Raw genomic sequence first — 24,436 nt, 5'->3', positions numbered from 1 at the left:
CAGTTTGGTTTTTTGAGAATCTACCACAAATAAAACAATGACTCCATGATCCCATAACCATCTAAAAGCCTAAATTAGCTGACATTGACTGTCAAATCCATTTTCACTGAAGCTGTAATGTTACTTAAAGCTGTAGAAGAGATCATCTACACTGCAAATAAAATATATTTTAAAAAAAAGAGAAAGAAAAAATAGTTTATCTATGTAGTATTCCTGCTACAGCCAAAATCAACAATCTAATTTACTCTTAGGGATTATGATGGTTTCAGTAGAATCTTTCTACCTTAAAAAAATGCAAAAGTGATTCAGACTTGTTACAAAGAAGCAACTTCCTTTGTTCTGGTAGCTGTAAAGCCCAAATGTTTTGCTTTGCCTGCCTGTCCCATACATCCTTCCCTTTTGTTCGACACAGGTCTAACGTATGTGGAGTTGGGCTATTAAACACAACTGGATGGCATGACGGTACCTGCTCTTATTGCTTTCATTTTTGACCAGCATCAGTCATGCACTAATACTGCTGCTTCCATCTCTCAAGAAATGCTTAATTTGCCTAGGTCTGCACTACTTAACTAATAGCAAAATGATTCCACTGCAGGGATTGTTTAAGATTCATCAGAGCAAAGCTCTTACGTGTAGTAGTCAGGAAATTTTGCCCTTCGATGTCTGAATTTCATCAGGCTTATTTCAGCATAACTTTGTCTTGTAATTATTTACATAACAGAAAAGCAAAACCATCTTGTGCAACCACGATCCCTCAGCCATTGCATCTTTTAAATTCACCATCTTGAAAGATGTTATTGGATAAAGTTATAAAATAATTCAACAGAAATAATAGAACTATTTTGTTAGCTGTTCAATTATACGATAGTATATATATTAAGTGTGAATCTATGGATAAAGTGTTAACCAAATTCCTATTTTCCAAGCAATAACTACTAACATATCTAACGAGTAAAATGTGACAGCAGATACCTAAAACAAATTTTGCTGTTACACAGGGTTATTTACAAAACTTAAAAAATAAAAAAGGAAAGTACATTTCATTTGGCTCTTCCATGTTCCTCAGCAGTTAAATAACATGCATTAGGCATCACCTAGAATATGTTTCGTTTGCAAGATACTATTTTTAGTTAGAGAAAAATATATTTATAAGCTGTTATATCCATTCATCTGTCAGTCTACAGCCCTTTTGTTAGCCACGGGCCACCAAATGAAATCTTCCAAAACACACGTGGAGATGAATTGTCCAGGATAGTATTTGTCAATAAATGCTTCGCTGAAGGTAGGCCTTGGAGAATCACTGCGGTAAAATGTTTTCAACATTCTAGTGTGCCGGCCGTACCTTTACACTTGAACTGATTGAATAATCTTGGGAACAAAGACTGTTTATCTGTAAGGGGGAAAATAGCTTTTGTTACACGCATTTCATCAAAAGAAGAGTCTATGCATATGGACAACAGGGTCCAAAATGAGAGCAATGGATCCCAGTACCTTCTAGACATTGTGAGTTAAATTTAAAGACAGCTTTAAAATGCACTGAAGGGCACATTTTAATGCACTTTAGATGGCTGATTATGAAAAATCCAACATACTGCTTCTACAAGTTAAAGTCTGTTTCTACATCTCTTTCTGTGTACTCTTAAGTCAACTTTTTTATTATCTGTGCAAGTTTGGCACAATGTATTCTGTAAATCAGAATGGTTTCTAAAGTAGAGTGTTTAACATTCCGGTCTATGTTTTTAGTATAGATACAACTATATAATGTACATGTGTATATCTATATATACACATACATACACACATTTTGAAATGTTCCTACTGTTCTCTTTGTCAGTGAACTATAATGCATACCTGTTATGCTCTGTCTTTTGAGTACAGGAAAGTGTTGCTTTTAAAATTGTATTAACTCTGTAGAAACAAGAACTTTCAAAATTCTTCAAGATTCAATTTTTTTCACAGGTAATATTGCTAAAGCAAGGTAATAGTGTCTGTAAAGCTAAAACATGTCCTTTAGAAAGAAAACACTATGTTAGGTTTTCAGTACTCTAACTGTTAGGGATGATGACTTCAGCGTTATTTACCAACTATTCTTTTTGTTTTAAATGAAGATTGAGAGGGAGTCTGACAGTACTGGCACTTCTGGGGTACAGAAATACTTTGTCTCATGAAGAATTCTTTTTAAATAAAAATCTGTTATTTTAATTTCATTGATGGAAAGATGGAAAGCAATAGTCAGTTCACATCCAGTCCTTTAGCTATTTCTGTTTTCTGAGCAGCAGCGCTGAGGCAAGTATGATCGGGTGGCTTGCAACATTCTGGCCTCCAGACATCAATATTAAACCATGAAGTATTGCTAGATGCCTAAACTGGTTCCGAGTACGCTGGCCTGTCTGTGAGACCCACTCTGCCTCTTTAAACATAATGAACATTACTAAACATTTAAATATGTTGAGATGGATAAGCTCCTACCTTCCTTTGGGAGCACTGTGTAGGTTGCTTCCATGCCTCCGTGGATGTGGTCAGTAACATGGCAGTGTAATAGCCAGGTTCCAGGGTTCTGCGGGGTCATTTCCACAGTTTGAAATGTCCCGGGGAACAGATCAAAGACATCTGCTCGGTAAACCCCTGTTTGCTTCAGGACAAAAAGAAACAATGGTTAAACAGTGGGGCATTACCAGGTGGCAGTAATTTAAGCTATCTTTTATGCATATTCCCACTAAACTTTTTAATCACAGTTGAGTGAAAAGACATCTACTGTATGTCATTTCTACAGAAGCATCACTTTGTACATCCACTTCATGCTTAAAAGATTAATAAACTAGCAACTAAGTGGAAATGAAGGAAAACTACAGCTGTTGTCTTACCACAGCCATGAAAATTCACAGCTACCTTGCCAAAGCAACTTGTGAGGTTACCGGTCAGCAAATGCTACTGGCCGATATGCTGCGTCTCTTGTATGTTGATCAGATACAGGTTTGAGGCATAAAAACTTTACAGCCAAATTACAAGTCCTGCTTAATATTGTAACATCTGACTTTCCACCAGACATTACAGTCTTTGGTATTTGATCTCATTCTTAACACAGCCAGAAATGAGCGGAAAGGACCTGTTACCTTATACTCAAAGCTGTGGCCATGGAAGTGTGCTGTGTGAATGTCTATTTCATTGCCCATTCCCATCAAATACCAGCTTACTTCATCTCCAACATGCATAGTCAGACCACGTACATTTCCAAACACCTTTCCATTAATGGCTAAAAAGAGGGAAAGATCAAGACAGAGAAAACCAGTAAGGTTTTGTGTATTGTTATTCTCTAAACTTTAATAGAATACAAGATTTGAAAGCCAATGCCAGGCAAAAGTAATGGCTTTGAATGGTATATAAAAACAAAACAATCGGACAGCATATTGTGAATGGATCTGATTATATTCCATATTTAACTAGAAAGTAAGGCGTAGTTAAAAGAAAAGTTCTTTACTGTACACCGTTGCTAATATTGCAGTTCTTAAAGGTCTGCATTTCCTGCAGCTCTTTGTAAAGGGTAAGCTTTACCAGGGCATGCTTTCCATACCAGGGATGCACATTGTCTTTCCAACTTATCCAGAACAGTTGTTTGCTGACATCAAATCAAAATTTCAAATTTCATTTTTATTCTTTCTCTCCTCAAAATTTCAACATGAGACCATTTTTTTCATATGTTAAAAAAAAAAAAAAAAAGTCATTCAGTGGCATTAACAGTGTTTTCAAATAGTTTGAGTGAAATTTTTCAGGCCTTCCGCCCTGGAACTGGAAATTCAGAGGGGATGAGAAACTCAAATTTATATGCAGTACTTTCAAATACATAATTTTATAGAGTTTTCAGAGTTACATTAACTAAATTGGGAAACATACCATGCATTTTATTACTTTCAAGGAATTCCTCATCCTCTTTGTCAACAAGGTGCGGGTTGGGAGAATAGGTTTTAATGTTTTCATCCAAGTACCATGACTCATTTTCATCAAAAACCATAAAAAGAAGAGCAAACTGAACTTTCTTTTTAGTATGAAATGATGGCAAATAACGTCTATGACACACAACAAGTGTGCCTATTAATCCACTGTAAGTGTCCTGAAATTACAAATGAAAAATCATATAATTGCAAGATGACTAAGCAGAAGCACTTTTAATGCCAGACATGAATCCTTTTATTATTTTTACAGCTGTCAGTATCTGGGAATAAAGGTAGCCAGTGTCAGACAAACAAGGTTATTTCTTCACTGTTATATGCTACCCATGGATTAAGTTCGATGGACTATGAAGAGTAACTGCCTCTTTTTCATGTCCTGCTAGAAATAAACATTTGTTCCATTTTAATTTCTTGCTCAGCTTTTTTTTTTTTTTTCCAAATTCTTTTTAGGTTTTAGGATTTTGAGCTCAGTTTCCATTCAAAATGTACTTCTTGACACTTTTTATTTGTGTTTGCTGAGACATGAAGGAAAAAATACATTAATTTCCATTAAAAATTACTAGTCATGTTAAGTTAATGGGTGCTTGTACAAAAATGGCAGATTTGTGTTCCACAGTTGCATGTTAGTTTTCCCACACATGACTGATTAGATACTGAGCTATAAGGTGTTAGCTTTAAGAATGAAATCCGAGTGAGGTGATCTATAGCAACAGCAGAAGAACCAGAGAGCAAGAACATGAAGGGCTGTGACAAATTCTGCCCTGACTTTTTTGCGTTATTCAAGAGACATTTAAATTCAAAGGTATGGTAATGGGAGGAATGACTTGACAGAGAAAGCAGAAAGAGTTTCAAACTCATCTCCCTTTTGCTGTACGTATATCTGTGTTGAAGTCACGAACGAAACCCTTTGGATTGATATTAATAATATACCTTAACGATGTCCACCGTTGAATGGTATGCCCATGCAATACAATGTGGATCTCCTCTCTCAGAACTAGATCTCTCTGGGATTTTCCAGACATACCTTTTTGTTTCACCTGAATTAAATAAATATCGATGAATTTTAGAAGTTTTCTGTGTGCTGACCTGCAGGATGCAGAGGTCATCCTGAAACAGATGTTGTCTCCATTTACAGCTTACATTTGTCTTGAACTTCCTCTTCCATTACTGCACTGGCTAGCTTCTTGTTATTTCCCTTCTGCAGATCCCTGACTCTTCTTGCCAACGTGTTTTTTGTGCGTGGCCGCACTGTCCAGTTTACCATACTTAATAAAAACAACCGTATCTTTTGTAAAGATCACAGAGGAACTTCTGAAATAAGAGCTAGCATAAGCTACGCTCTCCCTACATAGCCAAATCTGTTTCCTTTCATGAACGTGCAGCAGCACTGTGTCAAAAAATTAGTGATCTGTCAAGGGCTAGGATACATAGCAATAGTTAGCAGGGCCATTTTAATTGTAGAAATATTTGTCATAATCAGCATCAAAAATCGAAGAACCTGAGTTAAAAACAAACAAACAAACAAAACCAAAGTCTTTCCTGCTATCCTAAAATGAAAGCTTGCTAAACCTTACTAGAAGGCTTGATGTTACCTGCTAGAAATAAACAAGGATGCTTTGATACCTGGGTTAGTTACAGCAACAACAGAGCTGTCTGTTTTCACTCCATGGGCATGTATAGAATAAGGTCTTGATGCCAAGTTCTTAAAAACTATTATAATTTTATCTCCAATATTTGACATCAGCAGTGGCCCTGTTGTATTGAAAAGAAAGATTAACTTGGTTTTACAAAAGATCAGAGCAGAGAGAAAGAGAGAGACAGTTGTGTTCAAACACACAACAACATTGGCTTATAATCCAACTAAAAACTACACATGGATAATGCCATTCACTACGGTACGCCAACTTGAGTAGCTGAAGTTACGCACCTAAGCAGAGGCCTAAGTTTCCAAAGCTCCGAGCACCTACTGTGTATTTGAAGTCAGTTTGGATGTAGCTGCCCAGTTTTATGCGGACTTCGAGAATACTGGCCTGTGATCAGGCAGCAAACCAGAAGGGGTTTTTTTCTTGTAAAGCAAGCCATGTAATCTTGCAAGGAAAGCACCATAATAAAAGTAGCGATTCCATGTAGGTTTAGGCACTTTGTATGGGTAGAACTATACTCAGTATTACTTAAATAGTATCTTCTTGTTTTGTTTCACTGCATTTTTCCCAGTTTCAAAACTGAACTTCATGATGACTATACCTTGAATTTCCAAGTGCTGCTGCTCCTCTGCTCTGTTTTTGGGAGTACTGAATGTCTGATCAGTGTACTCACGATATACTACCTTCCTGTATTTTGAGCCAATGAATTTGTCTTCTTTATTTAAAAATGGATTGCCAGGGCTGGGGAAAAAAAAAAAAATAGAGATAAGAATGTGTCGTACATTTCTTCATGTATTTTAAAACATCTTTTGCAGGTATGTCAATTAACCATCAAACAAAATTCCAGCTCAGTGAAGCAGTAATCTCATAGACCACTGGTATCTTCAACATGAAAACATTCTTTTTAAGCTGGGAGGTTTCTCTTAACCTGGAAAGTTAAAAACCCACTATAAACAGACCAAGTCTATATCGTATTTGAGAGAATGCCGAGTGCTTGGCCTGGCAGATATTTCAGATTGCAAGAAGTCATCCAGCAACTTGCATACCAAAAAATAGAGCCCTCAGTGACTTCTGGAGATCTGAAATGAAGCCTAAAACTTGTAAAGCTTAAGTGACTTAGAGCTATGACAGAGTCCACCGTGGCATGCAGGGAAAGGACACGTGCTATCAAGCTGAGGAAAAAGAAGAAAATACAATTAAGTCAATAAAAAAATATGGGCAGTTAGTTACAATCTACTACTTTAACCTCAAATTAAGTTATAAGGTGGAACACATAGAAGGTCATCAGTTCATTGTTTAGCCTTTCCTGCTAATGGGCATGAATTATTTGATCCAATCGGTTCCCTCTCATTGAGATTCAAATACTGGGAATAAGACACCAAGGCGACAAGCTTCATAGTGAATGGATTCAGTTATGGATTTATCTTGTGTAAGCTAATGAAATTGAGAAGAGTAGAAAAGAACCTTACTCAGAGTACAGATAAACATGAGACAAAGACGTGTTACATATTGTAAGTAATCAAATACCAGGACAAAGCAGTCATTGTATCTACAACTTAATGAACATTTTAAGCATTCCACATCAAGGACTGTACCAACATCGGTAAATAATGAATGCACATGCACTATTCAGGATTCATGACAATCTGTAGCTGCCCCACAGAAGATTTACACTGCACCATTTCATGAACATCATGCTGTCTGGCTCACAGTTACACAGCAACATGACTGGAGAAGGACCACAAATTCAAGTGAGCCCTAAAAATACATGTGCAAAGAAAGTGTGTCTAGAAATGCCTGGCGGAGGAAAAGGTTCAGAGGAGAAGTGAGTTTCTCCTTTGCTTTTTTGCATTTTTTCCCTTGTGTATATTCCAAAGTACCTTTCCTCATGGTATTGATGCCGCTCAAATTCCCATGTCCTGTTAGGAGAATAGTCCCATTCGACTTCCACTGCAGCAATATAGTAAGTCTTTTCATGCAAATACATAGATAGATCCACATTCCACCAAGGGCATTGTTTCACTTTGTAATTCTGTTTCATGCCCCCTGTGTAGTGATCTGTTGTCAGGCACGACACTTCAAAAACTCCTGGAGGTCATACGAGAAACAAAGCCTTGAAGACAAGAATCTGCTACCAGTAGATCCTAAGATTGTATTGCCTATGTTGATTTAGTGTTTAAAGACTAGGCTATTGCTATTTAGAGCAATAATAATATTGCTGTTATTCTCTAGACCAGGCCATTTAGACACAGGCTATTGCTCATATAAGATCCAAATTATTTGTGTAGTATGGCTACTTATAGTAACAAAATTCAGCATATGTAGAAGCTAGAAAAATCAAGGCTTTAGCATTAAGACCTTGTGTCCTGTGAAGACAAGTTTGCTGCCCTTCAGACATAGCTGTACACAGTTTTAGCACCAAAGGATCAAAATATCAGCTATTTAAAGCCTGTCTCTAAGCATAAAATGTTCATAGGTAAACAGTTTCTAAACTAGTAACAGGATTTTTAAACAAGACATTTACCTTCGGAATCAGGCTTCATAATAGCTGTAAGAAATGTATGTGGGAACAGATTTGCTGTATCCCTTCTTGTTCCTTTAGTTACGAATGTGTTTTCTGAAAAGTATATCCCATGGACATCGACTTCTGACCCCAAGCCCATCAAATGCCAGGAAACCACACTTCCTTTACACATCTCAAGACCAGGTTGATTTCCGTACATATAACCATTAATGGCTGTAGAAGATTTGAGGAGGCAAAACCCACCTTGATTAACACATGAATTAATTCTGCAATACATATTAAATAATACACACTTCAGATGTAATATGATGCCTTAGACTGAGAGAAATACCAATAATAAAATACTTTATCACATCAGCGAAACTAGAGAATCAATTCAAGCAAAACAACTTTTAAAACCCAGTGTTTAAAAACAATTTCTAACCGTTCTCTTTTTCAATGTCTAAAGCACAGGTAGCTGACTTGACCAACTGGAACTTCCACTGCTTTATACCCGCCAAGTATGCAGGGTGCCTAAAGCTTCCTGCCTTATACCCTGCAAGACCCTCCAGCCACACAGTGGAGACAACCATCTGAAGTCTTTTGTAGTCTGAGTTACTAATCCTTTCTAGCTACTCCTGTGCAAAAGTTTCATAGACTGGGCCTCACAGGTACCACTGAACGCTCAGTATCAGGGCTCTGTAAATAGTAGGAATGCCCCTGAGGGCAAAATTTAAGAAAGAGCACAAGCAAGTAATGTTTAAAGATTAGGACTTATTTGCAGGACTAGGTACTGAAGATAAAAATGTTCTTTCACATGAAACTTGAAAGACATTTTTACAGTACCAAAATACAATCAGTGTGAAACTCAGCTCTGCCCTATTAAAGAAGCAAAGATTTTCATTCTAGGGGGCCACAGTGCTGGTAAGGGAATCCAGACTCAGCTACGGACACAAAATGAGCCAGCAATGGGCCCTTGCCACAAGGAAGGCTAACAGTATCTTGGACTGCATTAGGAGTGCTGCCAGCAGGTCAGATTATGAAGGTCAGATTGCAGCTGCTATTGTAGAAATGCTTCAGGCAAATCAAGCTGGAAAGCAGCTTGGCAGAAAAGGACCTGGGGGTCCTGGTGGACACGGAGTTCAACATGAGCCAGCAACGTGCCCTTGCTGCAAAGAAGGTATCCTGGGCTGCATCAGGCAAAGCATTGCCAGCAGGTCGAGGGAGGGGATCCTTCCCCTCTGCTCAGCACTGGTGAGGCCACACCTGGAGGACTGTGTCCCGAGCTGCGCTCGTCCAGTACAAGAGAGACACGGACATACTGGAGAGAGTCCAACAAAGGGCCACAGGGATGACGGAGGCACAAGAGAGCATCTCTCCTGTGAGGAAAGGCTGAGAGAGCTGGGACTGTTCAGCCCGGGGAAGAGCAGGCTCAGGGGGATCCCATCAATGTGCACAAACACCTGCAGGGAGGGTGCAAAAAATGGAGCCAGGCTCTTTCCGGTGGTGTCCAGTGACAGGACCAGGGGCGATGGGCACACACTGACACACAGGAGGTTCCCTCTGAACATCGGGAAACACTTTGCCACTGTGAGGGTGACCGAGCACTGGCACAGGCTGCCCAGGGAGGTGGTGGTCTCCATCCTTGGAGGTATTCAGAAGCCATCAGGGCATGGTCCTGGGCAACCGGCGCTGGGTGACCCTGCTTGAGCAGGGGGTTGGACCAGACGACCTCCACAGGACCCTTCCAACCTCAACCGTTCTGTGGTTCTGTGAAAATCCTCCTTTCGGCTACATCATCTGTAGGGCAGAGGTTGGTTTTCTCTTGCTGCCTGGTTGCATCCACAGGGGTTGCACATGGGCTACAGACCTAATTCCTCCTTCTGTCTGCTCACAGTGGTACATAACAGTGCTAAATGCTCAACTGCCACGCAAGCCAGTGAACAGCTGGCATTATATTTTGAACTACCACATTTAGCTGAAATTGAATTGCATTCAAACATGGTTTTGTTCCCAATAGAAAGGAATGAAATGTCTCTGCCACTATACAGTTTCCCAGTCTCCAACATGAGATCACAAAAGTAAAAACCTTATTGTAGAAATGAATATTTGGCTAACTAGTAATTTTCTTACAGTGCATTTTGTTAGATTCTTGGAAGTCCTCATCTTCTTTGTCAATTTTGTAAGGATTTAGTGTAAACATCAAAATATTGTCATCCAAATACCAGCTCAGATTCTCATCAAATACTGTGGCAAGTAGAAAAAACTCCATGTTCACATTTTTCTGTTGAGAAGAAATAGCACAAAGGAAAATAAAAATGAGTGAACAGAAAATGTCAGGAAAAAAAATTTGATGCGCATGATACTTTATGAGTATAATTCACACGTAGGATAGATGCATACATTGATACTTCAGTCCGATAATCTCAAAGCTCTCTAATTGCCGTATCTGATGACTAGGTATCTGCTGCTAGGGCTCTTTCTACCAGCAGGAGCCACCTCCAGAAATGAATGTGTGTTTTCATCTTTAAAGTCTCTACATTTTTGTAGTCATTCTCATCCTAGCTGAGACTTGAATGCTGGTGACTGCTCACTGCGACAGTGGTTTCACAGTACAGTGTCTGTCTATCTGGAGCCAGACTGATTTTGCTTTTTTTTTAAAAAAAAAAACCAACAAACCCACTTTCTTCATTTTATGTATTCCCCTCTGCCCATGGGTGAGACTGTGATGTGGAGAGGAGGTGGTGCTGAGTGGTCGTTAACGTGGCAGGCCCTGAGGGCACGATTCAGGAAGAGAAAGCAGATTCAGCTACAACGATGCAAATGCTTCCATTTTTCTTCTTCGACTGACCTGTTTCCCAGAAGGAAGCAGAGCTCCTTTCCTGCACACCAAGAGAGGACCCACAAGGCCAGAACTGGTGTCTCTGACTGCATCCACAGCTGAGTAATAAAGCCAGGTTAAACAGTCTGGGTCTTGGTCTGTGGGGCCCACATCTTCTGGCACATTCCACTCATACGTAAATGTAGCACCAGGACTCACATGAGAGGCTGGAGATTCAGTACCTATTACAGAAAGCAACATTAGGAATTATGCCTAATGAACATTGTTTATTTCATCACCTTTAATACATCAACATGCACGACAGCTCGTGCTCTGGTGCTTGCGGGATCCCTGGCGGCAGGCGCACCTCTGGAGGCGGCACCGTACAACGCCCCCTCGTCGCTCTTGCGGTAACTCACACCATGGGGCTGAACGCTAAACGGGCGGCTGGCATTGTTTCGGAAGGTCACCCTGATGCTCTCACCCACTTCAGCCTTGATAACAGGTCCTAGAAGAGAGCATATGGTCTAATTACAAGATGTTTCTATCAAGCGGCGTACAGATCACCACGAGCTTATAGCAATCAATGGCTGGCTGCTTTTCCTGTTGCATGGGGAACTGCCCCTGGGCCTACGTGGCCACCGACCAGGTCCCTGGCACGTGACCTGAATCACATGGCAGCCCAGCAGCAACTGGACTGCTCCATTCCCATTCCTCATGGAGGCCCAGTGACACGCAGGACAGTTCCTCCCTTTGGAAAGGGACCTACAGACAGCGCCAGCCTCAGACTCCGTCCAGAGCCATGCCAGGAGCAGGCAGGTTATAAACAGGGCTAGACCTGCCCAGCCTGGCCTTGTAATTCAGAGCCTGACCTTTGGAGGCCATGGCATATTCCCACGGGCAAGCAGGGGGCCATCACAACGTTGCCTTCAAGAGCTTTCTTACACCCTGGGGTGTCGCTTGGAGGAGGCCACAGGCGCCAGCATCCGCAGGAGGCAGGGAGAGCCGAGAGCCGCTCCCGTGGAGGTGGAGGGGCTCTGTTGGCTAGCCAGGGGAAGCGATCGTTTACTCTCACACATCTTTGACATGAAATAATTTTAGGTATCTTACCTAGGAGTCCAAGGTGTGCTTCCTCTGTGAGCCTTTTCTTATGTTCAGTGAAAGAACCATCTGTGTATTCTTTGTAAACGGCTTTTTTATAAGAGCCACCAATTCTTGTCTCACTTTGTTCAAAAAATACGCGAGATTCACTGTGCAAAAGAAATGGCAATAGATGCAAATAGTTCAAGTCATAATGGTCATCTTTACAAAGGCAGTCAAGACCTCAACCCTGTTTTCTGAGGTATGGCATGCTGAGTTTGTCTTTTGGGTCTCCTTTAAGTGACCTGGCCACACACTTATATGCAGTCCCATATAAGGATGTGCAGGAATGCATTATCCTTCACTAACTTCTCTTTACCAAAAAGACACTGTGCTGCATTGCCCTTATAAAGCCATATATTAGAGACTCATCAACAATGATTTCTAGTCAGCATTTCGTAACCTGAGGTTTACTCTTCTTTTTATTAAGTTACAAATAGAACAACAGCAGTAGATACAAACACCAAGAATATGTAATGTCTAAATAGAAAATGAGAAGATTTAGTCTACACCTTTTAGGCTACACTTTTACTCTTCAGGAAAGGACCTTTCAATGTTTTACAAGCACTAGTCAAACAACGAACTGTGCCTCGTCCCTTGTGGAGCGAGTATTCTTTAACTCACAGATGAGAAATCTGAGGAATCAATGTATTCAGTGAATTGATCCATGTCTTAAATATGTAAACACAGAGCAAAAGGCAAAGCTACCTCATGCAATTGGTTTGCTAGCCCAGATGCTGTTAGCGTGATTTTCATCAGCTAAGGAGATGATCCTGAATTCCTAGCTTTGTTCTCTAACTCAGAATAATCAACCACCTGGAATCATCAGAGGTCACTGCCTACATATGGCATTACAATTCATCTTCATCCCAGTGAAATTACTAACATTACAGCAAAATTTATAGTAACATTGCAAGGAAAACAATAGACCTAATTTGGTCTGATATTTATCCTGGCATTAATATTTAAGCAGAGGTGAGGACAATGAGAAATTCTGCTTAAAAGTCAGTTCTACCGCATGGTTTACCTTATTTAGCACATTTATATCAATTCTGCTTGGAAAGTAAAACTTCTTTAATTAGAAGCATTTACCTGTCAGCAATTAATTCTTGTCCTGTAAAATGGTTCATTGCAGATGGGCCATAATTCCAGATGATCTCTTCAGCAGCAATGAAGTACTGTCTTATCTTCGTACTCTCATTGCGATCTATTGTGGATTTCCTACAAACTTCTACTTTAAAAAGGGCCTGCATACCACCTGGAAAAAAATGAGGAGGTAGAGAAAACTAGGGAGAAGGAACCGCACTTTGTTTTTTTCTTTCCCTGCTTGCAACAGCTCTTCTCTTCCCTGGAGAATTCCTGTGCCATTGATGGATATGCAAATCACAAATGAAAAGGAAGAGGAATGATATAAAAGAATGCGTGCCAGCTGAGCTAGGATGTAGAAACACAACCAGGGTATTTACAGTAGGCAGACAGGTGTGGTAAAGTGCGGTCTGCTTGTAAAGCTGCAGCTGAAATGGGGGTTACGGAGGAGTGGAAACAGTACTGTCGGGTAGCACTTCAGCCAAGGCCAGGTGCTACCAGGCTTCCCTTTACGTCTAATCAACAGCTTGCTTGTGAAACTCCTGGGTCTCTGCACCCTAGGAGAAAGGTCTGTTAGCAAATCTGCTTGCTGGAGATACAAATAATATAACAAAGAGAGCCCTTTTGCAGCTATGGATTAGGCCAGTTTGTAGGATTTAAGTCTCGCCCAGGATGCTTCAACCCCATCAGGATGCTGCTTGACGTGATAGCTATTTCAAAACTTACAACCTCTGTGTAGTTGAATCTGTAGGTTAAACATACTCCCTTTTATATCAGAATTTTCAAATCTTGGAGAATGATTTTGAGTTCTGTGTTCCTTCCCTCTTTTGTGACAAAGTACTTCTCTAACTCACTTATAGGGATATAGATCACGGAAAAGTGTGGAATTAGCTTCTAAGTATTTCATATGGTTAACAAACACTGGAAATACAGGAAGATACAGGGAAGAGAAATGCAGATGACCTCTGCTTATTACCAATGCACTTCCCAGAACATCTCTTTGTCAGCAGGCAAGTTAGCCTGCCTGTCTGGTGCCCCTTGCCCAAACATGGAATGAGCCCCAACTTTTTTGTTGGCAAACAGAAAATTGTGATTAATTACCTTCAGTAAGAGGCAAACACCATGCTATTGTTTGTCTAAAGTTGAGGCTTGCAAAAGTGCAGCTGTGCCAATTGCTGCCTACCGATAACAATTTCCATTGCAGACAAGAATTTCCTTGATTTCCATGGCTACGTGCTCAAGCCCATTTGATACACTTCCAGGCACTTCAATTACTATGAGAGTTTTGTTACCCAGAGGAGAATATCATCTGGTGTATAACCAGGTCAGGAATACTGCTAAAGTGACTCAGTAAGCTGTTAGCTCAAGCTGAAAAAAATTCTGATCACTGGAACTTGTTCTGTACCTTCGATATGGTCATTCACTTGGCAGCTGAGCAGCCATTCCCCAGGACTCCTTGGTATCATGACGGCATCAATAAATGTGGCTGGGAAGAGGTTGATGGTGTCAACTCGATGATGCCTTTCTATTAAGGTCTGTCCATGAAAGTAGGCTGAATGGATATCGGCTTCATTACCCATGCCAAAAAGATGCCATTTTACCTTATCTTCCACACACATTGTTAGGTTTGGGAGGTATCCATACATGTATCCGTTGATTGCTAAAAGGAATGTTATTTATTAGAGTTACCTTCACAGACCTTAGGATCTTTTCTTCAAAAGCAGGTGTCATACAACCATTGCTCTATTCTTCAAAAGAGAAAGAGGCTCAGAACAAAACTCCACACCTTTGGAAGTGAGCCAGTATCACACACACGCTTCATCTGCACGACTATCTGCATGACCAGCACTTCCTGCTGTGATTCTGGAATCCATGTCAGAGCCTAAGGTATCTTCTTTGTTGACACTAACAATAAAAATGTTTTTTCTAAACTGTCATATTATAATACAGAGTTCAGGACTAAGAAACAGAACAAAGTGACACACCTCTGTTTAGAGCGCCTGGGAAATTATACTGGCAAAGAGGTTCTCAGCCCCTAAGAACTTTATATCACAACTCCAAAGGTTTGATTGCACAATACTTGCCATCACTTTTTAATTTTTTTGTTTATTTAAAAGGATCTTTCTTATTCCTCCAAGAAAAAGCCCTGCTTAAAAAAAATTATCTACAGTTCATCTTTAAAAGAGACAACACATAAAAATATTACTTCGCCATATCAATGACAAGCAGCATTAATAGAATGTTCTCTCACAGTGCATTTTATTGCTTTCCTGGAAGTCCTCGTCGTCTTTGTCAACTTTGGAAGGCTCAGAACAGTATGTCCTGATATTATCCTCTAGGTACCAACTGAGATTTTCATCCATCACAGAAAACATAAGGATAAATTCAGCATCAAAGTGTTTATCACTGCCCTTATTCATTGTGTCTGAAAAAGAAAATGATATATTCAAAGTCTTTGGCAACTGACATGTTCTTTTCATCAGTTTTAAGTGATATCAGTAGGGCTGGTCACTGTTTACTTCATATTTTGCCACTTTTCTTGAGTGTGAGTGTACACATAAACTTACAGACATGGTCAGAAAACAAAAATCGGTTTTGATAAATACTATAAAATAAATTGACTAAGAATAAATATTGCATGTGATAAGATTACAGTAAATCTGTTTCTCCTATCAGTATTTACACATCCTTTTGCATTACTAGCATGAACACATCTCACTCATATGGATTTGTGGACAAAGTATTCTGCAAATTATATTCGCTGTCACACACAAAATCAAACTCCTTCCTATACTATTGAACCGCAGCTAATTGAGAAGACAAAAAGCTGCTATTTCAAAATTAACTGTAATCTTCTCCCCTTCCAGTAAATTATTGCACTGATACTTATCAATAACCGTTATCAATCACCTTGCACATGTATTCCTTTACTTACTTATTTATTTATGGTTTACCTTTCCTGCAAATTATTAAAGGCCCAACAAGCCCTGAGGCAACATCTCTTGGAGCATCTACGTGGGAGTGGTAAACCCTGGTTATGCAGTCTGCATCTTCCTTAGCTGGACCTTGATCTTCTGTCACGTCCCACGTATAAGTGTACTGGCCTCCAGGCTCCACAGCGTCATCTCTCTTTTGCAAATCTTTGGTGTTGTCAGGATAAAAAGCACCTGAAGAATGCCGTGCAGTCACCATTAACACAACACGTTCACAATATGGTGTCAGGATAGCACCTGCCATGCTTTGAAGTTGACTACATATTGCAGTAACATGGACTGAACATCTGAATACAGGTAAAAAAATTCTTTCAAATCAGGTGAGTAGATCTTTTCCTTCTCTTTAGGAGTCTCTTCATTTGCCTTTCAATTCCACGGGAGTGCTTTCTTTAATGGCACATTAAATTTAGTCCTTAATTTATTAGGAGGGCACTATGTACTTCTGCTAAAAACATAACACTTCAAATATTTGTAAAACATTTGTTAAATATTAATCTTGGAAACTGTTCTAAAATACTGCATATGTCCTCAAGGAATATAGGTGTCACTGGAATGAGAGCAACAGAAAAAAATTTAAACATTGTTCCAAAAAGTGCATGTACTGCTACGTAACCCACTGTTCTGCTCCCACAGACTGTGTCTGTATCAAGCCACATATTAATTGCAATGAAAAACTTAATGAAATATTAGAAGTTAAGCTGATACTTCATAAATTCTTCCAGTGAAAAAATTTTAAAGACTGCTTCTGAGACATCATATTCTCAACAATTCACACACTTGTTTTAAGACGCACTAATAAAACCTTCACCAGCCATATTCTGGTGCCATCTGGTGCAGAAAATTCCCATTGCCTGAGTGTGGCAAGAGCAGCTATTGCAAGGGCAAACCATCACTAATCCCACTAGCACCCCTACAATACATCTTAAAGTGCGTCAGACTTTTCTCTCATTAATTTATTACTAAGCAGTAGCTGTTTTTCCATTTTAAGAAATTCTTGTGTATCTTGTATACAATGTATACAAATTTACTGTTAAGAATTTGGAACTGTAAGTTATCACTGTTAACAATATCTTCTTTACAACAGCATCAATTTTTCCTTTAGATATCCTCAATACCTGCATCTCTTAGATACCTTTATACCCTCTCCTGGTTTCAGCTGGGATAGCGTTAATTTTCTCCCTAGTAGCTGGTATAGTGCTGTGGTTTGGATTTAGCATGAGAATAATGCTGATACTACCCCGATGTTTTAGTTGTTGCTGAGCAGTGCTTACACTAAATCAAGGACTTTTCAGCTCCCCATGCTCTGCCAGGTGCACAAGAAGCTGGGAGGGGACACAGCCAGGACAGCTGACCCACACTGGCCCAAGGGCTATTCCATACCATATAGCGTCATGCTCAGTATAGAAACTGGGGGGAGCTGGCTGGGGGCAGCGCTTGCTGCTTGGGGACGGGCTGGGCATCAGTCGGTGGGTGACGAGCAGTTGCATCACTTGCTCCCCCCCCCCCCCGGGTTTTATTTCTTTCTCTCTCTTTTGTTGTTTTCCTTTTCATTGCAATTTTTTTTTTCTTTTTCCCAATTATTAAACTGTTCTTACCTCAACCCACGAGCTTTCTAACTTTTACTCTTCTGATTCTCTCCCCCATCCCACCGGGGGGGAGGGTGAGCGAGTGGCTGGTCGGCTTAGTTGCCAACTGAAGCTAAAGCACGACATACCCTTACTTCAGGTGAAATATAAATACTCTTATTTCAGGTGAAATGTTGATCTAAAATTGCCTCCTTTATGAATTCCACTTGTGGCTTTGTATTTCACTCTCGAAAAAAATTACCAAACTTCTCAGCTCCTGTTTTAAATTGATTGTGTCCTGTTTTAAATTTTTATTTACTTGACCAGTCTTCTCTTTGATGAAAGAATATCACTTGCACTCAGAGGAATGATTAACTTTTGACAAATTCTGGCACAGAACGGACTCAAGCTTACCTTCATTTTCCTTTGTGTATCTGACACCATGTGGATGCAGTGTGTAGCTTCTGGAAGCAAAGTTTTTCAAGTGAATAATAATGGAATCTCCAACTTCTCCCTTAATGATAGGGCCTAAAAAGCCCAGCCAGGAAGGTTTGTCAACTATCACATCATATAAATGATTGGTGTACTGAGTGTAGACAGCCTTCTTGTAAGTGCTTCCTATCCTATGTGGTCCTCTTTTGAGAAAGACTGCAGCCTGCCTGTCAAGAAAATACACAAACACATCTGTAGTGTCAGGTGATACTCATTTTATATTTGAAAGGTGTTAATTAGTAGGGTCTCAAATAAAGACCAGGCCTCCGTAGTGCTGTGCACAACTGTATCTGTGTTTAGGAGCAAATATGTCTCTTATCATAAAGAGTTAGGCACTCATCTAGAGGTTAAATATTATGCACCAACCTGAATTTTTTTCTACCTATTTTGTAGACTGAAGATAAGGGTATTTGATACAATTTTGGGCAAATTTCAGACCATGTAGATAAGGCAAATAATAGTTCTTATTGCTCAAAACTTTTGTACTTGCATGCTTAAATTGCTGTATAATTTTCCATGGCCTGTTAAAAACAATAATTTCCATCATCATGCTATTACGTTGACTGTATAGTCCTTGCTCCATTGCAATGAGGAGCGGACTTTTCAGCTGTAAAATACATTTAAGATGTCTGGACATGAGCAAAACTACAAGGTGCTGCTAATGTCCAGTGTGTGCATGGGCAAGGGGGACATGCAGAGTGCTGAAATGAGTGAGACCGAGCCCTCCGGTTGCTCACCAGTCACAGATGAAGAAGAATCACAGCCTTAGAGCTTGATATGGATTTAGCCTAATAAAGTCTCACTTTTACAGATTCAGCCCAAGAATATACAAACAGGTTACATGAGAGCAGGGAATTAGCAATGACCCCTCAATCACTAAGTGCCTTAACTACCGGACCATTGCTCCTCTCAATTAATGAAACGCTTATATTAAAAATGAGAACTCGGTTAGCGAGAAAACAGCCTGACCCATGAGCTAAAATGAGACCGATGGAGACGGTGTTTCCTACACGTGGTGTCAATACCTCTGAACCGCGTAGCTGGCGTGGATATGCTGCCCACGCACCATCAGCCGCAGGCGGGGTCACCACGTGGCTCTGACGACCAGCAGCTGGGAATGGCTTTGGAGCCAACCTTTGCCTGTGCTGAGCGTCAGGTACCTTTCTTCAAATATTTCAGTCTCTGAGAAGAGTTATCTTTGTGGAAAAAGTGCTTATATTCTCGAACTACAATGGCGAGAGGAACTGCCAGCACTGGCTGTTCACACCAGTAGTGCTACTATTGGCTAATGCTGTTAGCCCAAACTCTAGAGTCTCTTTAACGCCAAATCCTCCTGCACATTTCCCTGCCCATCTCAGGAGGACTAGCTGTGGAAGTAAACCTGCTCCAGGAGGAGGCAGTCCCGGGAGATAAAGCAACACTGCCTGAAGTTCAGCAGCCTCCTGACTTTTTGTCTTACATGATGAGAAAGCAAGCCAACTTGGTTTCATATTCCCAGCAGGCCATATTGTAAAGCAAGTTAATACTGCCCAAAAATGCAAAGTATTTCCCACAAGGCTGAGCATTGTCTGAGCATTGGGGAAGGAATTGTTTGTACCTTGGCAAGCACAGATCTGAAGTGTAATTAAAATGCCAGTTCAGAGCTCCATGAAACTTGGAGAGCATAAACTTAGTTGCAAAGGCTCACTTACTGGAAGTGTGAGTGCATGAAGCTTTTTAGCCACAAATTAAATCAAACAAATGTTATGGCTCTTCTTGGACTGTTTAAACAGCTACCATTTAATTGTAGAGTATTCCTTCTAGCAGGTACACTGCCCTCTTCCCTTCTCCTGCTCTTCCGTGCCTCTATAAATATCAGTCTCCGTACAAGCACAGCCTCATAGTTGAAGGGTTCAGGAGGAGAAGAAGAGTCAGAGAAGCTGAAAATGAAAAGTACGATAAAAGGGACCAGCTCCATTGCAGGCATACAGCCACTGAAAAGCTGGAATTACTTTAGCATGCTGCAGGTTGTCACAGAGCAGAGCAAAGCGGTGACAGTGCAGTGATCGGTGGTGGCTTGTTGTATTACAACACTGCTCCACAATTTTCACACAAGATGCCCTGCTTCCACCATTTATTAGAATTACCAGCCTGCTGAATCACTGGCAGTGTCTTACACGTCACTCAGGTTATGAGTAAAAAAAAGAAAAAGTTGACTGCTTTGTCTCATGCCTGATGAATGGCAGATTATGGCTGAGATATTGTTGGCTCTCACTAGAGAAAACAAACCACAGGAACTCGAATCCCTCATCTACAGACTAAATGAGAACTGTATTTCTGAGATTTTTCTAATTTCTCATTTCTCTCTTCATTGTTTTTATTGTAATAGTCCTACTTCATTTTAAAGGCGCTGAAAAAAATAGAAGGAACTATTTTTCTCTCTCAAATATTTCTCTGATGCCTTTTATAGCTGACTTTTCTTTATTGAATCTTCATATCTTCAGGGTGCTCCCCTCCTCCTCACCGTACTTATCCTCACCCTACTGATCTCTCTGACTCTGCCCGGGACCCTCCTTGCCTTGAAACAAGCAACCCAGCTCCCGCCCTGGGGCTGGAAGGGCCCAGCTGTGCTGCTGCACCAGTGAAAATGCCCACTGCCAACGATTAATATCTAACAAGGAAACGTGTGCCCAATAGGAAAGTTTTAAATTTGTCAAACTTCCGTGTTTAAAAACATAACAGCAAAAGTCTTCTCTTCAGTACTGGCACCTTAGCCATTCAAAATTAAACATCGTTAGACGTTCAGGGTCTTTTTCTAGTCTCTACTTAGTAAACATTTCATTGCAACAAATTCACAAGAAAGCTACATATTCCAATGCTTTTAATTACCAGAGCATTGGAATGCACTTCTCAAGCAAGCCAGGAAACAATAAAAATTCCCTTATACGTCTGACAGAAAAATCCACTGACACCAACATGATTCATTTCACTGCCTTCACCAGGTTTTCAGTCTGGCCCTAGTGACTGAAGCAGACAATGCTGTAAAATCAAACTCAACCAGTGTAAACTGTTTTACTTACTCTTCTTCTGCGAAAAGCTGTCCAGATATGATACTGGTATTGCCAGGTGCATAGTTCCACACTGTCTCTGTAATGCCGATGTAGTACTCCCTGTTCACCGCCCCAACTTGGCAACAGCAAGAAACCAGCAAGCAACTTAGGAAGAATAGCTTCATTTTGCATTCATGAACCTTGTGGAAAATGTGAAATAAAAACACAGGACGGGCACATGCAATTTGCCTTTATATGTTCTTGTCTCTCCCACCCCCTACCCTCCTTGCCTTCCCCCTCCCCACTCCTGTTTGCTTTGGCGAACACAACAAACTCTTGCACAATGTCTCTGTGTGTCAAGAGTAAACAAAAGATTCTGGTAACCTCGTCAGTTCGGATAATCTTCAAAGAAATTTTTTCAACTTCTGCCAACCTACTATCACGCAAATTACCATTTAGACTGTTATCGGATTGTAAATCTTGTAGCTGAATTGAAATGGCTTTACAGACTTAAGCTTAATTGCATTCTTCACTATCTTTATCACTCTCTCTATAGCTTGTATACTACTGAGAAAACAATTTCTGTGACGTGCGGTACAAGAACACAACTTTTTAATTGCACCGTGAAAAGCTCTAAATGTACCTGTTTTCTCTGGTGTGTCTGCTTCTGTGCTGGCAGAACTGAACACCAGGCAGGCCCCGTAGGTGCAGACTTTCTGCTGTTTCCCTTGCTCGTTCTCAGTCTACAGATCGCTGCTTCTTCCCCTCTGCGCAGCAATCGCTACGCTGGTGTGGCACAGACAGATAAGGGAGGACTGGGGTCACTGGTATACTGCTAACCCACCACAGTTCCCGTGGAATGTAATTTTAGCACAAAGTGTGGCACATATAGCTAGAGCTGAAAAGAACCAGCTCCGCATGGATGGTGGCGGGAGGGGAAGTTTGCATCGCATTTCCAAGCAGTTTCGGTATTGCCCAAATGGAAATGAAGCTCAGAAATTCCACAAAATGAACTCCCTCTGTTATCTTCCTCCTAGTCTACCACCAGACAGGATAAGCCACATTCTTCAATGATTAAAAGCATAATAGATGTATAAAGCTCCAGATAATCTTAACTGTTACCATTATCTAAATGTACTACCCAGTGCAGAAGGCTATACTTCTGTTTTATTCAAGTTCTGTAAACATCTTGTGTCTGTTAGTCTCATTGAAAAATAAGAACAAAATTGGACCTTAAACATGGGACGTTTAAAAAACACCTAACTAAAGCTTGCAACTGCATTTTTTTTCAAGCATACATCCATTACATCATGGTTGTGTCTGAAGCTTTAGACATACAAAGCCACCTGTAAACTTGCAAATCTTAAAGACTTCTATTAAAAAATGTGTATCTTCAGTCAGTTGGGAATTCTTAAAAAATCTCTTCTGCACTCTGAGCACTGACACAGTCGCACTCATTCTAAATGACACTTTTCATTATATGGCAACTTAAAAATATCTGTAATAGCCACAACCTTCTTTGAAGCTATTTTCTTAATGGTCAGAAAAATTACGATTATTTTGGATAGAAGACTTAAGATTCAGAACGTAACTAAAGTATGTCAGGTTTCCTTTAATGACATACAAATCTAAACCTTATTTACCAGGACTGTGGTATAGAGATAAATTACCAATTTTCATCACTATTCATATAAAAAATTTCAGGCACTGTCAGAATACTGAAGTTCATAATCTCACCTTTTGGGACCTTCTACACATCTGCATTAAATGGAGGATTCTGCTTCTGTCTAAATGACTGTGGCCAAAGCCAAGTTTTCGAAATCTGACCGAATCTATGATGAAATTCTGGAGTTTCCCAGGTTGGCATCACATGCTCAAAATTATTTCTGTAGGGATTTTTTTTTTCTTTGCCAGGGATGAAGGTCAGTGGTTCACTGGAAAGACCAGCTTGTACAGGTTCCATATGCCCCATTCCATAAATTAACTGAGGTAGAAATGAGAAAATGTTTACCTCCTGTTATACTACTTAAATTCAAAGTCATTCCTTAATACTCAGCTAACAGAGTTGTTCATGCATACGTGGGCTATTTGGTTTACTTTTGTTCAAATTTCCATCGGAGTGAGGAAGATAAAAAAACCACACACGCAGTATCCTTGAAATCTCCACATTTATTTGAGGGTACAAACATGAGAATTTCTTTGCCTTAGTCCCTTGACTCCTCTACATTACTCTTTCTTCACTTGCAAAAGAACTGCATGCTGTTTTTATTTAAAGATAAAACAAAAACTTCTGACAGCAAGATTTTTCCATTGCCACTTTTAATTGTGTCTCACCCAAACTTAAAGATATTTGTGTGCCTGAGCACACTCCTGTTATCTTTCTCTTAAGGAACTCGAAAAACTGACAGAGGTGACTGAGCTTCCCAAGCCTGTATTAGTATCTTCAGAGGGCGTTTGAAGAGCAGGAACCTCTCTCATCTGGTAGAGAGGGCTAAAAAGACTGAGCACCTCATTTAATTGGTTAAATTATGAGTCTGCAGTTTGCTGTCATGAATATCCCCTTATTGTTTTAAACCACAATACCTCATTTCTCATACCGAGGATGCTGAAATGCTATGACTGTTCTGAAAGTCCTCAAAATTGCATTGAAAATATAAAGCTGATCTTTTACTTCAAAAATTTTCCTTGAGGAAAAAAAAACATAAAGGGAATATTCTGACAAAAAAGCCTCAATAAAAGCTCCCAGTGAGATTGACTTGAAACCCTACAATTTCATAATTCCCTAATCCGAATGACGTGTTTATAGTCTGCTGCCCATGCTGCTGTTCTGACCTCCCGCAAACCTTTGCAGGTAAACACCCTTTAAAGGTCTGGGGAGCTTCATTTGTCCTCTGCTACCCTAATTCTTTTTCAACGTGGAAAAAAACCTCCATCCAACATGTGAACAATTAGCAATCAGGAAATGGTGCTTCAGTGAGACTCACTTTTACCTACATGAGGAATAATATGCCCCAAAATGCAAAGGTGGATGGGGCTCCACAGTATTTTACTGCAAATCTCTGCCCACAATTATTTGTGGTCAAAACCGAGTCTCTACAGCTATTTCCAGTTGCAGTGTTTTAAAAGAATGACATTTCTGTTCCAGACACAGCACCATAATAGTCTGGCAAAATGCATTGGCTGTGAGGAACAAACAATGCTGGAGCTCTTACTTCTA

The 24,436-nt window shown here is 40.2% G+C and overlaps 1 protein-coding gene across 1 annotated transcript; it reads right to left on the bottom strand.

Annotated features, from left to right (window-relative positions):
• Positions 1-41: 41 nt before the first annotated feature.
• On the bottom strand, positions 42-22,995 carry CP (ceruloplasmin). The gene is made up of 20 exons (XM_072867152.1): positions 22,957-22,995; positions 21,250-21,419; positions 18,113-18,357; positions 16,095-16,307; positions 15,392-15,565; positions 14,546-14,800; positions 13,147-13,312; positions 12,025-12,164; positions 11,282-11,422; positions 10,945-11,156; positions 10,227-10,377; positions 8,115-8,327; positions 7,471-7,678; positions 6,192-6,331; positions 5,571-5,699; positions 4,878-4,984; positions 3,892-4,108; positions 3,114-3,253; positions 2,470-2,632; positions 42-1,390 (listed from the first exon to the last, which is right to left on the bottom strand). Exons 1-20 carry the CDS (start codon positions 22,981-22,983, stop codon positions 1,317-1,319), a joined length of 3,285 nt encoding a protein of 1,094 aa, XP_072723253.1. The 5' UTR covers positions 22,984-22,995; the 3' UTR covers positions 42-1,316.
• Positions 22,996-24,436: the final 1,441 nt, after the last annotated feature.

This window comes from Ciconia boyciana, chromosome 7 (assembly GCF_034638445.1).
Source record: "Ciconia boyciana chromosome 7, ASM3463844v1, whole genome shotgun sequence".
Taxonomy (NCBI): Eukaryota; Metazoa; Chordata; class Aves; order Ciconiiformes; family Ciconiidae; genus Ciconia; species Ciconia boyciana.
The sequence above is the reverse complement of the archived record's forward strand: the minus strand, read 5'-3'. Positions and strand labels throughout refer to the sequence as shown.

Coding starts and splice junctions, on each gene's coding strand:
- CP (XM_072867152.1), bottom strand. CDS start 22,983: ATGCAGATGTGTAGAAGGTCCCAAAAG. Junction 16,308..18,112: donor ATACACAAAGGAAAATGAAG/GTAAGCTTGAGT, acceptor GGCATTCTTCAG/GTGCTTTTTATCCTGACAAC. Junction 1,391..2,469: donor CACAGTGCTCCCAAAGGAAG/GTAGGAGCTTAT, acceptor TCCCCCTTACAG/ATAAACAGTCTTTGTTCCCA.